General features: G+C 37.2%; 3 protein-coding genes across 3 annotated transcripts; all 3 read left to right on the top strand.

Moving 5' to 3' along the window:
* Nucleotides 1–167: 167 nt before the first annotated feature.
* On the top strand, nt 168–5,753 carry LOC108218946 (DEAD-box ATP-dependent RNA helicase 53, mitochondrial). The gene is made up of 8 exons (XM_017392132.2): nt 168–694; nt 883–1,010; nt 1,128–1,539; nt 1,669–1,767; nt 1,913–2,137; nt 2,746–2,907; nt 3,150–3,964; nt 5,411–5,753. The coding sequence occupies exons 1-7, from the start codon at nt 272–274 to the stop codon at nt 3,912–3,914; spliced, it is 2,214 nt and encodes a 737-aa protein (XP_017247621.1). The 5' UTR covers nt 168–271; the 3' UTR covers nt 3,915–3,964; nt 5,411–5,753.
* A 629-nt stretch (nt 5,754–6,382) lies between these two features.
* LOC108218947 (uncharacterized) lies at nt 6,383–9,517 on the top strand. The gene is made up of 7 exons (XM_064091558.1): nt 6,383–6,974; nt 7,231–7,378; nt 7,649–7,840; nt 8,021–8,149; nt 8,554–8,723; nt 8,904–9,034; nt 9,167–9,517. Exons 1-7 carry the CDS (start codon nt 6,752–6,754, stop codon nt 9,245–9,247), a joined length of 1,074 nt encoding a protein of 357 aa, XP_063947628.1. The 5' UTR covers nt 6,383–6,751; the 3' UTR covers nt 9,248–9,517.
* A 672-nt stretch (nt 9,518–10,189) lies between these two features.
* On the top strand, nt 10,190–17,391 carry LOC108218724 (heat shock 70 kDa protein 17). The gene is made up of 14 exons (XM_017391804.2): nt 10,190–11,060; nt 11,754–11,980; nt 12,497–12,656; nt 13,163–13,408; nt 13,521–13,657; nt 13,775–14,111; nt 14,247–14,408; nt 14,690–14,761; nt 14,900–15,000; nt 15,087–15,156; nt 15,938–15,994; nt 16,102–16,163; nt 16,664–16,736; nt 16,819–17,391. Exons 1-14 carry the CDS (start codon nt 10,302–10,304, stop codon nt 17,029–17,031), a joined length of 2,676 nt encoding a protein of 891 aa, XP_017247293.1. The 5' UTR covers nt 10,190–10,301; the 3' UTR covers nt 17,032–17,391.
* Nucleotides 17,392–17,468: the final 77 nt, after the last annotated feature.

Genomic DNA, 17,468 nt, shown 5'->3' with positions numbered 1-17,468 from the left:
TTGATTATTTTTCAAAAGCGTTCTGAGTACCTCAGCTGTGTGACTTAAAAATTTTGCACCCAAAATTCCAAATGTTTATGATTTAAAGCAAAGCAAGGTTTATTATATTAAGCAAAAAATATTATTTGTTGTTCTAGAAATTTTGTCTTCAATTTACAACTTATCAACGGGTCTGAACCGATATAAAAGAAATTGCGGGTAATTCTCACCACAAAAACCCTAATTCACAAAACCCTGATTTCACTGTACTTCTGCATCCACTCGATCACAGATGAACACTCTCGTAAAAAGCTCGCTCTTTTCGAGGCGATTCAAGCTCGCTTCACTAACCCAACAATCGTTTTCGATTCTTCAAAACACCCATCACTCATTTTCTACTGATCACTTAATTTCACAACAAGCTCCTCAATTTTCCACATTTTCTGGCAATATACACAGGGATACTTACGTATTTGGGAATAAAAGTGTTCCGGGTGTTAAGAGGGATTTTCACGGTGGTGGGCTGTTGAATTTCAGGGGCTCTTTTGGGTTATCGAATGCGGTTAGGAGTGTAGTGGAGGAGGTAAATGATGAGGAAGTGAAGAAAGGGGGGAGTGGAAATGATGAGGGTCTTGAAATATCGAAACTCGGGATTTCTAGTGAGATTGTTTATGCTTTGGCTAAGAAGGGTATCACTAAGCTTTTTCCAATTCAGGTTTGTTTCTCGAAAATGATGTCTTTTTTTAGTGAATTTTGTGATTTTGAAGCTTGAAATTCTGTTCGATCAATGGTAATTGAAATGATTTTAGAGGTGTTGTGTTTGATCTTAGTATATGGTAGGGAGGGGAGTGTTTTGTATACAAGTAAGTGGAGTAGTAATGTGTATTGATTTTGAATGTATAGAAAGCTGTGTTGGAACCTGCAATGCAAGGGCGTGACATGATAGGTCGAGCTAGAACCGGAACAGGGAAGACTCTGGCCTTTGGCATTCCAATCCTGGATAAGATCATTCGTTTTAATGCCAAGCATGGGTTTGTTTTCCTATTTATGTTTGAGTATTTTTTATGTTGATGTCATTTGCAATTTATATTGCAAATGATGTATGAATTTGACACTTTTGATTAATCTTATTTTTATCCATTTAATAGGGCGGGAAAGAATCCCCTGGCAATATGTTTGGCTCCAACAAGAGAGCTTGCTCGTCAAGTCAACAAAGAATTTTGTGAATCTGCACCAAACTTAGAAACATTGTGTTGCTATGGTGGTGTTCCTATTTCTGCTCAAATGCGTCAGCTTTATGCTGGCATTGATATTGTTGTTGGGACTCCAGGGCGAATTATTGATCTGATTAAAAGAAGAGCCTTGGACTTGTCAGAAGTTCAGTTTGTTGTTCTAGATGAGGCTGATCAAATGCTTGATGTGGGCTTTGCTGATGATGTTGAGACAATCTTGGAGAATTTGCCCCAGAAGCATCAGACAATGATGTTCTCAGCAACCATGCCAAGTTGGATCGCAAAACTTTCTCAGAAGTTCTTAAATAATCCATTGACTATTGATCTTGTGAGTGTGATGGTGTTTGGTTTTTCATTTTTTTTTTGTAATATATATTCTAGCATCATAATGTAGTACCGAGGCATATTTACTTACTTTGTAGTCTTGAATAATTGCTAACTCTAGATTTGGCTTTAGGTAGGAGATTCTAGCCAGAAGTTGGCAGAAGGAATTACACTCTACTCAATCATGTCTGACATGCATGAGAGACCAGCAATTATTGGACCACTAGTCACTGTAAGCTCAATTTTACTTTTTGTTAAAACAGTATCACCGGCCCCGTTGAAAGCAAATTGTTTCTATGCTTGCTTTGAGTTTACCAACTTCATAAGCCAGCACATTAGTCAGTGTTGTACTTTAATTTAATGTATACTGGTTCCAGGAACATGCAAAAGGAGGTAAATGCATAGTTTTCACTCAAACAAAACGTGATGCTGATAGATTGACATATTCTATGCAAAGGAGCTTCTCCTGTGAATCTTTGCACGGGGATCACTCTCAAAATCAGAGGGAACGAACACTTTCAGGTTTCCGTAATGGTGAATTTAATATTTTGGTTGCCACCGATGTTGCTGCTCGCGGTCTCGATGTACCTAATGTTGATCTGGTGGGTCTAAACAAAAGTATCGACATTTGTGAATATGTTAATTTAAGTGAAACATTCCAAAAACGTGGGTTATATTAAACTTGTGAATGCTCTATTATAAGTCTTTTTTTAGAAGAACATTTGGTTAATTGAAAATATGTAAATTCTTAACATTCCCTTTAGTGTTATAATTAAAGCCAGAGTAAAAGCGCATGCAGGAGCAGGATGTTAGAGTAGTTTGACTAAACTGATTTATGTCGGGTGCCACTTAATGTTGTGACTGAAGTTCTTTATCATGTAATCTGTCTCTTGGTTCACACCTTCCATGGGAAAAAAATTTGTAATCTGTGTAATACTTGGGTTTTGTTAAACTGTCCACTTTTCTTGGTCAGATAACGTTGATTTTCATATTTTTATTCAAATGATTTTAACATCTTGGAATGAGTTCAAAGTAGTTAATAGTGATGATCAAAATGTGAATGAACTTATGTGATTGAATCTGCTATCCTCTTACGATAGCTTATCTCATTCTAGCTTTAAAATATCCTAATTACTTTAACTATATTGCAACCTGTATTCATTTTTATGTCCATGGTTCCAACTTCCATGAAACTTGTTCTGTTGCTTAGGTGATACATTTTGAACTTCCAAACACTTCGGAGATGTTTGTTCATCGATCTGGCCGAACAGGTCGTGCTGGGAAGAAAGGAAGTGCGATTCTCATTTATTCATCTGAGCAATCAAGGGATGTTAAAGGCATTGAACGACAAGTAGGTTGCAGATTCGCAGAGGTAAAATGTTAATCCTATATTTATTATGTATCTCACTCTGTGCTTCTTATTGTCAAATTGTAAGGCTAATATGAACCCTTGTTCTGTTGATGCTTCTATCTTTTGTCCATTTTTTTTTTTTTTCGTTTGAAAGATTGTTTTTGTTTTTGGTTACCTGGACATCATGTGAGTCTTTTCAATTCTTAAATATATAGTATTTCGCTGGTGGTAATTTGAAATCACGTTTCACCTCATATATGTAGCTTCCTAAAATTGTGGTTGAGAGTGGATCTGGAGACATGTTCCGAGAGACCGGAAATTTCGGGGGACGATTTGGATCTCCTGGAAGTTATGGAAGTGGTCGATTTGGTAATTCAGGTCGCTTTAATAGTTATGGTGGTTCTGAAGGCGGATCTTATGGTGGTCGATATGGTGGGGATTATGGGCGCACTGGTGGTTTTGGCGGGTCATCAGGCCGTTCAGGTGGTGGTTTTGGTGGGTCTTCAGGCCGTTCGGGGGGTGGTTTTGGCGGGTCTTCAGGCCGTTCGGGTGGTGGTTTTGGCGGGTCTTCAGGTGGTGGTTTTGGCGGGTCTTCAGGGCGTTCAGGTGGAGGTTTTGGCGGGTCTTTCGGTCCTTCGGGTGGTGGTTTTGGCGAGTCTTCAGGCCGTTCAGGTGGAGGTTTTGGCGGGTCTTTCGGTTCTTCGGGTGGTGGTTTTGGTGGGTCTTTCGGTCCTTCGGGTGGTGGTTTTAGCGAGTCTTCAGGCCGTTCAAGTGGTGGGTTTGGGGAGTTTTCTGGTCGTTCTGGTGATGGGTTTGGTGGATCTTCAGATTACTCAAGGGGTTCAGGTCGTGTAAGTAGTTTTGATGGATCTGGGCGTGGAGGCTCAGGTGGCTTTGGGAACAGGGGCAGTGCAGATCGTTCAAATGGTTTCGGAGAATCTGCTTCAGGTCGTTCAAGTGGGTTTGGTGATTCACACTCTAGTAAAGACACTCGTTCCAGTTGGTTTAATGACTCTGTGGATGACTAAGTTGGCAGTCATCATGATTCTGGGAGGAAGTTTTTTTATTCCTATAAGAGGTAAATTTAATATCGATCAAGTTTTAAAATTTGTGGATATATTTGATTATTTTCTATTAATTTATGTCTTAAAATTAGTTTGCTTAATTTGAAACCATGTCTTTGTCCTCTTTTCATCTTCAAAGTTATATTTGAAGCTCCAAATGAAACTTACTTATTAAGTGGTTAGGTACTCTAGCTTATAATTTATATTCCTCAAAGGGCATATGCATCTCCTTAATGAACGAAAAAATTCTCAAGAACTCATACCTTAACTTCATTCACTTATAAACACTTTTTTCACCTTTAGCTTCACAAGATCAACCGGCTTAGCTAGCCGGACCTATCCAAGTCTGATAATATGGTCAGCAAAATGTCCAACTGAACTAGATCCATTGGGAAGTTAGTATTTGAATCTTTTTAACAGAGAAAGTATAGTTGCTCCAGTGATGCTATTGCTATAGTAGCTGAAGCATCCTGAGTCCAAGACTTTACCCTGCTATTACTCTATTTATCATCTTTATTTAAAATTATCATAAAAATCCTTCCCCCCCCCCCCCCCCCCCCCCCCTCAAATCTATGGACCAATTAAAGCTTTTATCAAGTGGTGATGTTATGAGGGGCAGCCTGTTTTAAATATAGAACTACAGACTTCTAAAATCCTTTAGCAGCAATACAGATACATTTGAGGTTTTAATTTCTAGTTTTTACAAGCAGCGAGTAACATATATAATTATTAGCCTATTGAGGCAACTATTTTTTTCTTCATATATCCTGTTTTTTGCATTTTTATGGATCTTTGGTTCCAGCCTGCTCAAATCGTCTTTATTTAAGGAAGTTTGAGCCTGTCTGAGCAGCATGTGTGAATTTCTTTGTGCTTAAATTTATGAAGGCTGTCTAGTATCTACAATGGGACAAATATTAGAAAATAAGAGCAGGATACTGAGACGGTTAGAAGCTGCAACATTCATAAGAACTTGTTAGATATAACAATAGGCAAGTTGTTTGATTGATTTTGAAATAATATAAAGTGACTGTCCTTTATGTAAGGAATAAGTATCAGATGGTTGGGGAATATCCCAGTAAGGTTTGATACTAACAAGTTTTCCTGTGCCTGATTTTAGAGATTAATCGATAGTATAGGTAGGGTTGATGAGATTAGATCGCCTTTGATGAGTTTGAGTTGTAAGCTTATTAGTGATTGTTTAAAAAAATAACATGAAGTCTGCCTGGCTAGCTGCAACATAAATACAAATTCTATGTCTGGGTAAAATAAAATTCACTCGATGACCTTCTGCAGACTGCAGTACCCTCATCTTGCAATTCCATCCTTGCTTCTTGTGGTTAAATGATTTGAAGCTTACCTATATAATTTACTTATCTCGTTGTATAATTCAGATTGCTTATATTGGTCACCTTTACCTAATTCCCCATTCCCTGTTTGACAATTTTCTTTTCAATCACCAGGTATAAAGACCGGAAGAGGATTGCTTTCACGAAGTGCTACTTAAATATTATTAGCAATGTTATAGAAAGTAGTTTTGAAGAGTCACCAGCAGGGTAGTTGTCAAAGAGCTTGCTACTGCATTTGGATTTTGAAATCGAAACACTATGTAAACGTAGATAGTTAGCATGATGTGACACGGATCATTAATGATTTATGTTTCCTCATCCTCAATATTCTCAATGTTTCATTCACAAGTTCGGAGCTTGTATTTGTTACCAGAACAATGTAATATTGCCAGAAAGGGTAACGTCGTAGAAAACTAGAAACATTGCAAAAAGTGTAATAAATAAACAAATTATGACAGACTGGATTCCTAGCTGTTTGCTTCAAGGCCAGGGGATAACTTTTCAACCAAACAAACAGTCGCTAGCCTGCAAAGTAATCTTAAGCGAAACTCCTATTTGGATATATGGTGAAAGAAACTGAAAAGTGATTGATCAGAGATGGAATGGACAAGTGTAGTTGATGTAGCTAGCTAACCAATTTTACCACTATTTTTTTATAATATAACTTGCATTCTTCTCATTTGACATTTAGCCAGTGTTTTTAGCTCCGCTTTGTTTAAAGAGGCTGCAACATCTTGCTAGTGTCTTTTGTAATGCCAGGAAACACAGTTTGGTAACTTTGTGCATATTTTATGTTTTCCTCAACTGTGACAAGTGTACCTCTGTCAAGATGCATAACTTTCCCTCCGTGTAGTAAAAATTGACACTTGGTGCTTCGAATTCACGTGTGTGTGATTTTTCATGCAGGTTAAAAACATAGCGACAAGCGGGTTCTGGCTGTCTGAGTAGTTCACTCGGCGGATATCGTGTTTTGGATTGTAAAGTGTTATTTGAGTCCATCTTCTCCGATAGTGATATTTGGGGCCTTATGCCTGAAAAAAGTGATAGATTGGGCCAACAGTCCCACGAGTTTACGAGTTAAAGTATGGAAAGTTAAAATGATGAGCATTTTGAGTTTGCAGTCTTGACATGAGACAGAAAACAGGGACATGAACTAACCACTTAGCTCTTGGTCGTTTCGGCCGGCCGAATCAGAGGTCCCTGTCCTTTTCTAACTGCTTCTTCCTCTTATTCTTTACAACTTAAACTAATTACAATATAGTATGATGAATTCCATATCTGTACAATAGTTAAATAAGCAGCATCAGTCAATACGTTACAATGACAATAATTGCTAAACATTTTAGTATATATATTGAGGGAAACTATATTCTTTAGTCCCCTTGTGCTTATTTATTTCTTCTTTAGCTGCTTGTGTTTCTTGTTAGTCTTTTGCTTGTTTCTTGAATATACCAGATGAAGAAGAGATATAGGAATGGAGAAGTGTGGGATTTTGAGCACGAAATGGCGATTTCTGGTCTGGGTATGGGGCGAGAAGTGATACTTGGGTTAGATGGTGGAACCACTTCTACTGTCTGCGTGTGTATACCGATAGTCCCTTTTACGGATCACCTGCCTGACCCTCCTCCGCTTCTTGCACGAGCTGTGGCCGGCTGCTCCAATCACAACAGTGTTGGAGGTGATACACTCTTGTTATTTATTAATTTTGGATTTTGATTTTCATTACCCTTTTGGTTTTTTTTTGGTTGATGTGGCTTCTAATATGTGTGTACTAGGAGATTATCAAGAATGTAATCTGATATAATGCCATTTTGATATATTAATTTGAAGCCCTTTAATTTTCCTAAGTAATCCTGCAAATTCTAGAATTAGAAATAGTTATTCCGGTGTGGTGTTTCTTTTCTCAATGTTGATGCTTTTTTGTAATGTAACAGAAACTGCTGCAAGGGAGACGCTGGAGCAGGTTATGGCCGAAGCTCTTTCTAAGTCGGGTTCAACCCGGTCAGCTGTTCGAGCTGTTTGTTTGGCTGTATCTGGTGTCAACCATCCAACAGACCAGCAAAGAATACTAAATTGGCTTAGGTTTGACATTTGAAGATTAATTCAAGTTTCTCCTTATAGTTGTGAAGTACTCTACTCTATTTTTTTTGTTATCATAGCCTGTTAAAGTTTTTAATCTTCTTACTATGAACTGGCTGTGGATTTCCTAGTCCAAGAAGGAATTGAGTTATGTAATATCAGGCTTGATTTTGTGCAAGCATTTTACACCGGCGTGATTTGTGTACTCATGTATTTTCATTTTATCATCAGACAAAATAATTACAGCTCAACAATATTTGGTAATGTGTACAGTGCTATATTTCCGAGCCACGTCCAACTATTTGTTGAGAATGATGCTGTGGCAGCTCTGGCAAGTGGAACATTAGGAGAACTTCACGGATGTGTTCTAATTGCTGGTACAGGCACTATTGCTTATGGATTCACGTCGGATAGAAGAGATGCCCGGGCTTCTGGTGCAGGGCCTATATTAGGTGACTGGGGAAGGTATACATAATAACCTCTGCTGTGCTTGTTTTATGGTAATGTTTCTGATGCTCGAACAATAATGACAAGAGCCCCAGTCAAAGCTATTAATGTTACTTAAAAAGGATTTTATGTGTTTGTTTATTGCGGTTCTGAGTATTCTGATGCGGTAATAACATTTGTTTCCCTTTATACTTGTAGTGGATACGGCATTGCAGCACAGGCATTAACTGCAGTAATCAGGGCTCATGATGGTCGTGGACCGCATACAAGTCTTGTATGTCGTATCCTGCAAGAGCTTGATCTTATCTCACCCGATGAACTTATCGGGTAAATACTTGGACGTTCATTCTCACATTTGATTTTTTTTTTATTTGAGATATATAGCTCAGCTTCTAAAAACTCTAAAAACTAGAAACTAAAACATACAAGAACAATGCATTGTATCCAGAAATGCTGAAGCTGCTTTGCTTCTACGGAGTAATTATAAACTTGCTGCAAGTTGAATTCCAGTGCTTTTTATAGCGAACCTTTAATATGAAAGATCTCGGTAGCAGGCTCTAGAAATCATAGAAAGAAAATTAAATATAACCTTGAACTGGTTACAGCATATATGAAAAATTTTCCCATTTACTACTCTACACACTCTCTTTACATGACAGATACGTTTAATGCAATAATAAATCTGTTAAAAGATGATTCTTACCATAGCTATTTTTTCTGCTGTAGTGCAGGTGGACTTATGCTGACCCGTCTTGGGCTCGAATTGCAGCTCTTGTTCCTGTTGTGATAACTTGTGCAGAAGCAGGTGATCAAGTTGCAAACAAAATCTTGTTAGATGCAGTACAGGAGCTGGCCTCAAGTGTGAAGGCTGTTGTAAGAAGACTCGAATTGTGTGGAAAAGGTATTTTGCACACCATATGTACTGATAGTTGAGAGGAGTCCTTTTTTGGTTAGTAGTAGTATCCCCAGTTTCTTAGTATGATTAATTTCCCACAGAAAAACGACTTATTTTTGTGTGCTTGTCAGTATATTTTGAACTACACTAATGAACTGATGTTGGCACTTTGAATAATTATTTTAGATGGAGAGGAGCATTTTCCTCTCGTGATGGTTGGCGGAATTCTTGAAGCCAACAAAAGATGGGACATAGGAAAAGAAGTGATTGCCTGCATCTCCAAGGACTTCCCAGGAGTTCTTCCAATTCGGCCAAAGGTATCTTTTACCGGCCAATTACAAGTTGCTGTTAAGTGTTATCCCTCATTATCCATCTGAATGTATGCTATACTTGTTTCTGCAACTTTTTGTTCTGACTACAATTTGGTGTTGCATTCCTGTAAAAAACAGGTGGAGCCTGCTATAGGCGCAGCACTGCTTGCTTGGAATATCCTGATGAAACAATCACGAAGAAATGCCCTCAGAAGTTGACAAGTCCGAGATCACGAAATTGTACAGAAGCGAAGAATATGTGACGGTGAGAATGTGTGGAAACGGGCAAGGAGTGCGCACAACTGCAACAGTACTATCATTCTTGTGTTTAGGCCTAGCTTTGTTTATGTTTGTAATATAATCCAGCATGTTTTTTGATTCTTGTCATATTTGTGAGATGAATTGCCTTTGTATTCCTAAAGCTTGATTAAATGGAAACTGTAAACAAGTGAAGGGGAATATGATAACCATTCTACTTGTAGTTTTCAAGTGCAGTTTATTCCTCAACAAACATGGCAAATATTTGCAGGTTCAAAAGTAGATTGTTATTTGACATTTCTAAAATTTTATAAAGCAAATGAGATGCAGTGTTTAAAAAAATATCTGATTTATTAGAAAATCTCTAATTTATTTTACATCTAATTTCACCAATTTAACGATTACATTCTTATTTGATTAAAAATTCTTAATATATAAAAAAGAAAATTTTCGATAAATTTTCTATAACTGGAGGACACCCGATTAGTTTTGATTATCGATTTCAACAAACATGATAGATGTAATAAAATCAGAAAAATTTACAAACTTTTCATTCTGAGTTATTTTCCTGTCTTATTGTTTTGAAAGACTATTGAATTTAAACTTGGCAAATTCGAAATTAATAAAAAGTATTTAATAAATTATTGTAAACTGAAATCATTATTTTGAATCGTAATTTAGTCGTTGACGCCCCTAGTTATTGGTCAATACACGCGCCCACCCGCCGTGTCACAAAAGCTCATGAAGATCTACGACAACAGCTATTACAACGCAGCAGCCGTTTCAGAACCCGCCACGTGTCATTTCGTCCACCTGTCATCACACGATTGGCTCGACTTCAAACGTACACTCCATGTCAGCTCTCTCATCTCCTACCTATAAAAGCCCAATATTTCCCAAAACAAAACAAAAAACTGAAATATATAATTATAATAAATAAATAAATTTGTTCAGTGAAACTGAATAACAATCTGCTTCTCCGACTAGTGTATCTTAAACCCTAGAAACCACCCCAATGTCGCGAATATATACATACATATTTTTGTATGTATTGTTATGTTTTCATTCGGTGAAGATTGAATCAGCTGTGTCGAGTATAGATCTCGGTTCTGAATGGCTCAAAGTCGCCGTCGTCAACTTAAAACCCGGCCAAATTCCGATATCGATCGCGATCAACGAAATGTCGAAGCGCAAGTCACCGGCGCTCGTCGCTTTCCACTCCGGCAACCGATTGATCGGCGAAGAAGCCGCCGGATTGACTGCGCGGTATCCTAACAAAGTGTTCTCGAGTTTCCGTGACCTAATGGCGAAGCCGTTTGATTTGGCGAAAAAAGCGCTGGATTCGCAGTACTTGCCGTTTGAGGTTGTGACTGATCCGGTTAGAGGTGTGGCTAGGGTTAAGGTGAGTGATGACGAGAGTTATTCGCCCGAGGAGTTGGTTGCGATGGCGTTGAGTTATGGCTCGAGTTTAGCGGAGTTTCACTCGAAAGTTGCGGTGCGAGATGCGGTGATTAGTGTACCGCCTTATTTTGGACAGGCGGAGAGGAGGAGTTTGATCCAGGCTGCGGAATTGGCGGGGATTAATGTGCTTTCGCTAATTAATGAGCATTCCGGAGCGGCGTTGCAGTATGGGATTGATAAGGATTTCTCAAATGAGTCGAGGAATGTGGTGTTTTACGATATGGGATCAGGGAGCACGTATGCTGCTCTTGTTTATTTCTCGGCTTATAAGGCTAAGGAGTTTGGAAAGACTGTTAATGTGAACCAGTTTCAGGTAATAATTCAATTTTTATAACAATTAATAATGGTATATTTTTTCTGTTACCGTACGTGCCTGTGCATTACTGTGTTATCGTGTTTTCTTGATTGTTTCGTGATTTGAAGTTGAAAGTTTGAAACTGTAGTATTCATAATATGGGACTAACGAACCCCTAAATATACATTTGCTGTGGGAGATACTAGTAAACTTTGAGAGATAAGAAATGGTAAATCATAATGTAATCACTGGAGTTCGTGATTTCATTAAGGCGAAGTTTGAGATTTACACATGTAGTGTATATCTTGGGTGCGTTTGTTCTTGTTTAATGAGCCTTCGGAACCTTAATCCCATGTGATAGTGTTCGGATTAGGAATTTAGTTGCTTGGAATGGGAACTTCATACCCATTAGATGGGTAAAGCAGTCCCTAAATACACCTTGGGATTTCATATCATTCCCATTAATCTCCATTCCCATGCCCTTCATTCTCACATTTCCATTCCCATGAATGATCCTAATTCCCCTTATTTTCACCATTTTCTCAACTTAGTTGTTTTTTATATTTTTTCTACTTTAATATTTATTTTTATTACTTATAATCTTATAGTTTTCGGGGAAAATTCTTGTGATATATGTCCTGTTTTCAATGTGTTATTTAGAAGTTTAAGCCGTTTGATGTGGTAGCTAGCTGAAAGTCGAATCTGTTGCAGGTCAAGGAAGTGAGATGGGATCCAGAACTTGGAGGTCAAACTATGGAGCTAAGATTGGTAGAATACTTTGCTGATGAATTCAACAAACAAAATGGGGTTGACGTCAGGAAGTTTCCCAAGTCAATGGCTAAATTGAAGAAACAAGTTAAGCGTACAAAAGAGATTCTTAGTGCAAACACAATGGCTCCAATTTCGGTTGAATCGATCTATGATGATATTGACTTGAGGTTTGTCTGATCTGAACTTACATTCTTCTTTTGTTTCATTGCCTTATTTTTAGTATATTATCCTGTTCCACCGTCTCTTTTGCTCTAGATTGTTGATATATTACATGCCTACTCAGAGAAGAAGATACTAAATATTACCCTCTGAATTCAATTTATTTTGCACATTAAAGCTGTTTGTTTCATAGCTGTAGTTTTGTACCAAATGTAATTAATGTTTGATCTTATTAATGATTTTAACAGTATTATGAAGTATGTACTGGAAGGACGTAGTGTAAATAAAGAATTTCTTTGACAAGATTTTGGTCTTAACTGTGAATGGCATCTCTTATTCACGAAAAGTTTGGCAGACAAAAGTAATTTCAATATAGGAGTGAACATGCTTCATTATATTGTGTGCTAAGCTGATATTTCTGCTTCGTAAAGTTTGTGTCATGTTTTTTGTTACTGAATAATCATTGAAGTATAAAACTAGTCATGTACCCTTTCAGTTATACTTTTTTATTAATGGATGACCAGGAGCACCATAACTCGTGAGAAATTCGAGGAGTTGTGTGAAGATCTATGGGAGAGATCTCTTATCCCCCTTAAGGAGGTGCTTAAGCATTCTGGTTTGAAGGTTGATGATTTGCATGCAGTAGAGCTGATTGGAGGCGCAACCCGAGTCCCAAAGTTGCAGGTTCTTACTACCTTCCTTAGCACTCAACTTTCACTATAGCAGTTTGCTTCTGCATTCAGCAGTGGTACCAAATAGGTTGCTTATATCATATTTAACTTGCCAATATACTGATGTCTAGAAATTTCTGTACCGTTTTCTTATGCAGCTGTCAGCTAATTAGTTTAATATAACTGTAAAGTCTAGTTAATTGTTTGTTTGGAAGTGGTACGAGCATGAACTCACTAATTTTAGTTAAGAAAAAAACTAAAATGACTGATTGACCTTGCTATGTGAGTTCTTTTACAGTCGCAAGCCTGCTAAAACTATTTTTTTTAAGAAAAAAACTAAAATGACTGACTGACCTTGCTATGTGAGTTCTTTTACAGTCGCAAACCCGCTAATAACCTACTTCTCCATATTTTTGTACTCTGTATTTTCTGCAGTATTTGCATTGAACGATATGAATATTAACTTTTCCTTGAGACATTGATTCACTCTTTATATCTTGATCATTATTTATATTACAGGCAAAGCTTCAGGAATTTCTTGGTAGAAAAGATCTGGACAAACATTTAGATGCTGATGAAGCTATAGTTCTTGGTGCATCGTTACATGCTGCCAATCTGAGTGATGGGATAAAATTAAATCGCAAACTTGGGATGGTGGACGGTTCTATGTACGGATTTGTTTATGAGTTAGATGGTCCCGATATTTTGAAAGGTGAAAGCACAAAACAGTTAATTGTACCGCGGCTGAAGAAACTGCCTGTTAAGGTGAACCACGCGGTGTCTAGTGTTTAAACTAGTATAGACTAGTCACCGATCAAAAGCTTATAACTCTGTATCCTATACTTAACTGACTAGCCACCTTTTTATTTCCTTGCAGATGTTCAGATCCATTGTTCACAGTAAGGATTTTAAAGTTTCACTATCCTATGAGAGTGATGATTTATTACCACCTGGTGTTATTTCACCTACATTTGCTCAGTATGATGTATCTGGTCTGACTGATGCCAGTATAAAGTAAGAACTAGAAAATTATTAATTTCAGTAATCTAAGTATCTTGTCGTATGCTTATCAAAAGAGGTAATAAGTGTATTTGATGGAATCTGAGTTCCATTATATGTGCCTTTTTCTAGGTATTCAGAGCGAAATTTGTCTTCCCCCATCAAGGCCAGCTTGCATTTTTCTTTAAGTAGAAGTGGTGTATTTTCTTTAGATAGAGCTGATGCAGTCATTGAAATCTCTGAATGGGTAGAAGTTCCAAAAAAGAAGCTGACCGTGGAGAACTCAACTTCTGCATTCCCCAACATAACTGGTGAAGGTAGTCCTCAGAATGTCTCCGAAGAAACCACTGAAAACTTGAACAACGAAGGTGGGTTGAACATTACAGACGCAAGTGTAGATAATCAAAACAACACAGATCTTGGTACAGAAAAGAAGTTGAAGAAGCGTACTTTCAGGATTCCACTCAAGGTCAGAAATAAGCATCTAAATTTCTCCCTTTGCATCAACCTATTTTTCCTGCTAAATCCCTTTGCATCAAATTGATTAAGTAAAAATAAAAAAACCAGTGTAACTCTGTTATTTTTATTTGATTTCTCCTTTTAGATTACTGAAAAGACGATGGGGCCAGGAATGCCAATTTCCAAAGAATCTTTTACTGAAGCTAAACTTAAATTGGAAGCACTAGCTAGGAAGGATGCAGAAAGGAGAAGAACCGAAGAGTTAAAAAACAACTTGGAAGGGTATATTTATGCTACTATGGAAAAGGTACGTAGACATTGCATTATATAAGGTACTACTTGTTTGCAATTTCTAAACGTTTGTAAGTCTTTAAATTGCTTCATACCAGCGTAATTAATAGTGTTTTAAATGCAATTTATAAATAGTTGTCTAGGTTTACTAAGAACGTCCTTCCCTTTTGTATGTGGTTCTGTTTATAACCCCATACATTCTTAATGGTCTGCTGTTGTTTTTGAATTCTTTTCAGTGGATTGCTGGATCTAATTTTTCTTTTTTACCATTTCATGTTCATGACACTTTGTTTTCAGCTTGACTCGGATGAATACGAAAAAATTTCATCCAGTGAAGAACGCCAATCTTTCATTCAAAAGCTTGAAGAGGTATGATAAGTTCCTGTCTCTGTGTCTATCCCTTATCCTGTGGGTTTTTATATTCTCCATTTCCTCCTTTTAATTTGTGGGGTGGGGGAGGAGGAGCAGCTACTTATAACAATAAACTAAATGAAACCCTCCTTTCAGGTGCAAAATTGGTTGTACGATGATGGTGAAGATGCTTCTGCTTCTGAATTTCAAAAGCGCCTGGATTTGTTGAAAGCTATTGGTGACCCGATCTTCTTCAGGTACGTCTTCAATTGCCATTCTGACATTTAAATGAAATTAGCATTGTCATGTCAAAAAGTTCCTTGCATTCAATCTGATTTTGTAGATATAGTGAGCTTACTGCACGACCAGCAGCATCTGAACACGCTAAACAATATTTTGCTGAGTTGCAACAGGTACAAAAGACTTTATGTAGCTAATAATATATATCTTATGATTTTGGTTGCAAGGTTTGCAGTTGATGTATATAAAAAGGGAAATAGAAGATTGCTTAGAAATTGTATGTGGATATGATATTGATAAAAATTACTCACATCTGTAGTGTTGCTTCAAGAAGTTAGAAGTACAGCAATTAATCATAAATGATTACCTTAGAAATAACTACAACTGGCCCACTTAAATGGTAATATTAGAGTGACGATCACAAACTACTTAAATTATTGCTAAATAACAAAGATAAGCTACCAAGGTGACAAGATTTTCATATTACTTTGGTTATTGGCAAACCTTTGTAAGAACCCCAGAAGGATAGAACTGAGGGGGATGCAAACTTTAAATTGTTAGAAATATTTGGTATAACTATGTAAGAAAGTTATAATTTATTTTAGGGTTTTGTCTATGGGGGCAGAGGGAAACTAAACTACAGATTGATCTAAGTATGTAAGAAAGGGTAACATGAGTTTTAGGATGTTTTACATTGGGGCAGAGGAAGAGGAAACTTACAGGCTGGTGTCAGTACATGCTATTTGAAGAGTTGGCCAGATGAGTTGGGTCTGCTCTCTGCAGCACTGTGTTTAGTCGATAACCACTCAAATTCCTCTCTATGATTAAAAAAAAGAAGAACTTGCTTTGGTTTTTCTAAGAATTCGTTTGAGTTGATAGATTTCATCTGTATATATCTTTGCACATTAGTTCTGCAGTAGTGGTTGTAAAACGTTTCTTTCTGTGTATCTTCAGATAGTACAAGGATGGGAAACAAAGAAATCTTGGCTTCCGAAACAAAGAATTGACGAGGTGTTTAGTTACCTTCAATTTATAGCTTTCTTTATTTGGCGTGCTAAAATAGTTTTTTGGTTACATATGTAAACACTGATTAACCAAGTACAAAATTTTCCTTGAAGGTATTACTTGATTCCAAGAAGGTCAAGAGCTGGTTGGAGGAGAAAGAGGCTGAACAGGCTAGGTAAGTTCCTTTATTTTATTTGACCAACTTAAGAACTCCTGGTCTCTTATAAATATATATTTTGTTTTCAATGTCTTTCGGTCTTGATGTGGAGTTGATGAGATTTTGGGTCTCTGTCTTTGCCTTCTGTTACACCCCCTCTAATCATGTTTAACTCCAACTTCTTTCTTGGTTAATTTGAGAAATGATGACCTTTTTATTAATCTTCTTATTTTAACATCATTCATTGTATGATATAATATAGCATGAGTGAGTAGATTTTGTTATGTTCTTTTATATACTGTTATTTATTTATAGCAGTATACTGGTTGATTGTGTTCGGTATACTGTTATGCGCTGAAGTCGAACATCTACTTTTTTTGTGTTTAACTAGATTGGATCTAGGATTGTTGTCTTGTGTATTATCACCCTATCTATTTCTTTTCTTTCATCTGTTCTTGAATTCTCTAGGAATGTAATTCCTGAGTTCCTTATTTCGTCAAACATGATATATTTAACAGGACTTCTTCGATGAACACACCAGTATTTACAAGTGAAGAAGTATTGGCAAAAGTTTTAGACCTTCAAGAAAAGGTAATCACATGCATATCTATGTTTGCTTTCTCTAGATTAGATTAGTGATACTTAAGTTTTCTAACAAGTGAATATTATCCAGGTTGCGAGCATTGACAGGATTCCGAAGCCAAAACCAAAAATTGTCAAGCCTGTTAAGAATGAAACCGAAGGCAATACTGAGAATAATAGCAGCAACCAAAACGAGTCATCCTCCAAGGAAAGTACCTCCCCAGTGGACGATACAGAAGGGGAATCAGGGAGCTCAACCAATGAGAAGGCAGAAGGTGATTCTGAGCCTCACGATGAGTTGTGAATGGAAAGCTAGATGATACACGGAAGCATAGAACTGGCATCACCCAAGAAGGGAGAAGGCAGGGTTAGTTAGTTGGAGGTTGGGCAGCATTTCAAGTAGTACACATATAGAGTTACCCCCAAATTTCCAGGCCGGTGGAGACTTTTTCTTGCCATTTTTGGGAAATCATCATGTCCTTAATATTTATTTGTAATTTAAGAGAGGGAACGCTGTATCATCAATAGAGTTATATACATGTGGCATTTTATTATGTACACACTGACCAAGATAGAAGTTCTAGTCCTTTCTGTTGCGGAAAGTTTTTTCATGGACCATATTGTAAGATTGTATACGGTGAAATATATCGTTGTTTGGGATGAATTATGTCATATCACTTTAGTTCTCGTATTAAAGCACTGCGGATGAAAATTTGTTAGTTTAAAAAATTAACGTGAAAC

This window comes from Daucus carota, chromosome 4, assembly GCF_001625215.2.
Source record: "Daucus carota subsp. sativus chromosome 4, DH1 v3.0, whole genome shotgun sequence".
Taxonomy (NCBI): Eukaryota; Viridiplantae; Streptophyta; class Magnoliopsida; order Apiales; family Apiaceae; genus Daucus; species Daucus carota.
The sequence above is the reverse complement of the archived record's forward strand: the minus strand, read 5'-3'. Positions and strand labels throughout refer to the sequence as shown.

Bases quoted from the DNA above. Each gene is read 5' to 3' on its own strand.
- LOC108218946 (XM_017392132.2), top strand. From the start codon at position 272: ATGAACACTCTCGTAAAAAGCTCGCTCTTTTCGAGGCGATTCAAGCTC. The intron at 1,011-1,127 runs GTTTGTTTTCCT...TCCATTTAATAG, and splicing joins CGTTTTAATGCCAAGCATGG to GGCGGGAAAGAATCCCCTGG. The intron at 2,138-2,745 runs GTGGGTCTAAAC...TCTGTTGCTTAG, and splicing joins ATGTACCTAATGTTGATCTG to GTGATACATTTTGAACTTCC.
- LOC108218947 (XM_064091558.1), top strand. From the start codon at position 6,752: ATGAAGAAGAGATATAGGAATGGAGAAGTGTGGGATTTTGAGCACGAA. The intron at 7,841-8,020 runs GTATACATAATA...TTATACTTGTAG, and splicing joins ATATTAGGTGACTGGGGAAG to TGGATACGGCATTGCAGCAC. The intron at 8,150-8,553 runs GTAAATACTTGG...GCTGTAGTGCAG, and splicing joins TCACCCGATGAACTTATCGG to GTGGACTTATGCTGACCCGT.
- LOC108218724 (XM_017391804.2), top strand. From the start codon at position 10,302: ATGTCGCGAATATATACATACATATTTTTGTATGTATTGTTATGTTTT. The intron at 14,112-14,246 runs GTCAGAAATAAG...TTCTCCTTTTAG, and splicing joins CTTTCAGGATTCCACTCAAG to ATTACTGAAAAGACGATGGG. The intron at 16,164-16,663 runs GTAAGTTCCTTT...TATATTTAACAG, and splicing joins AAAGAGGCTGAACAGGCTAG to GACTTCTTCGATGAACACAC.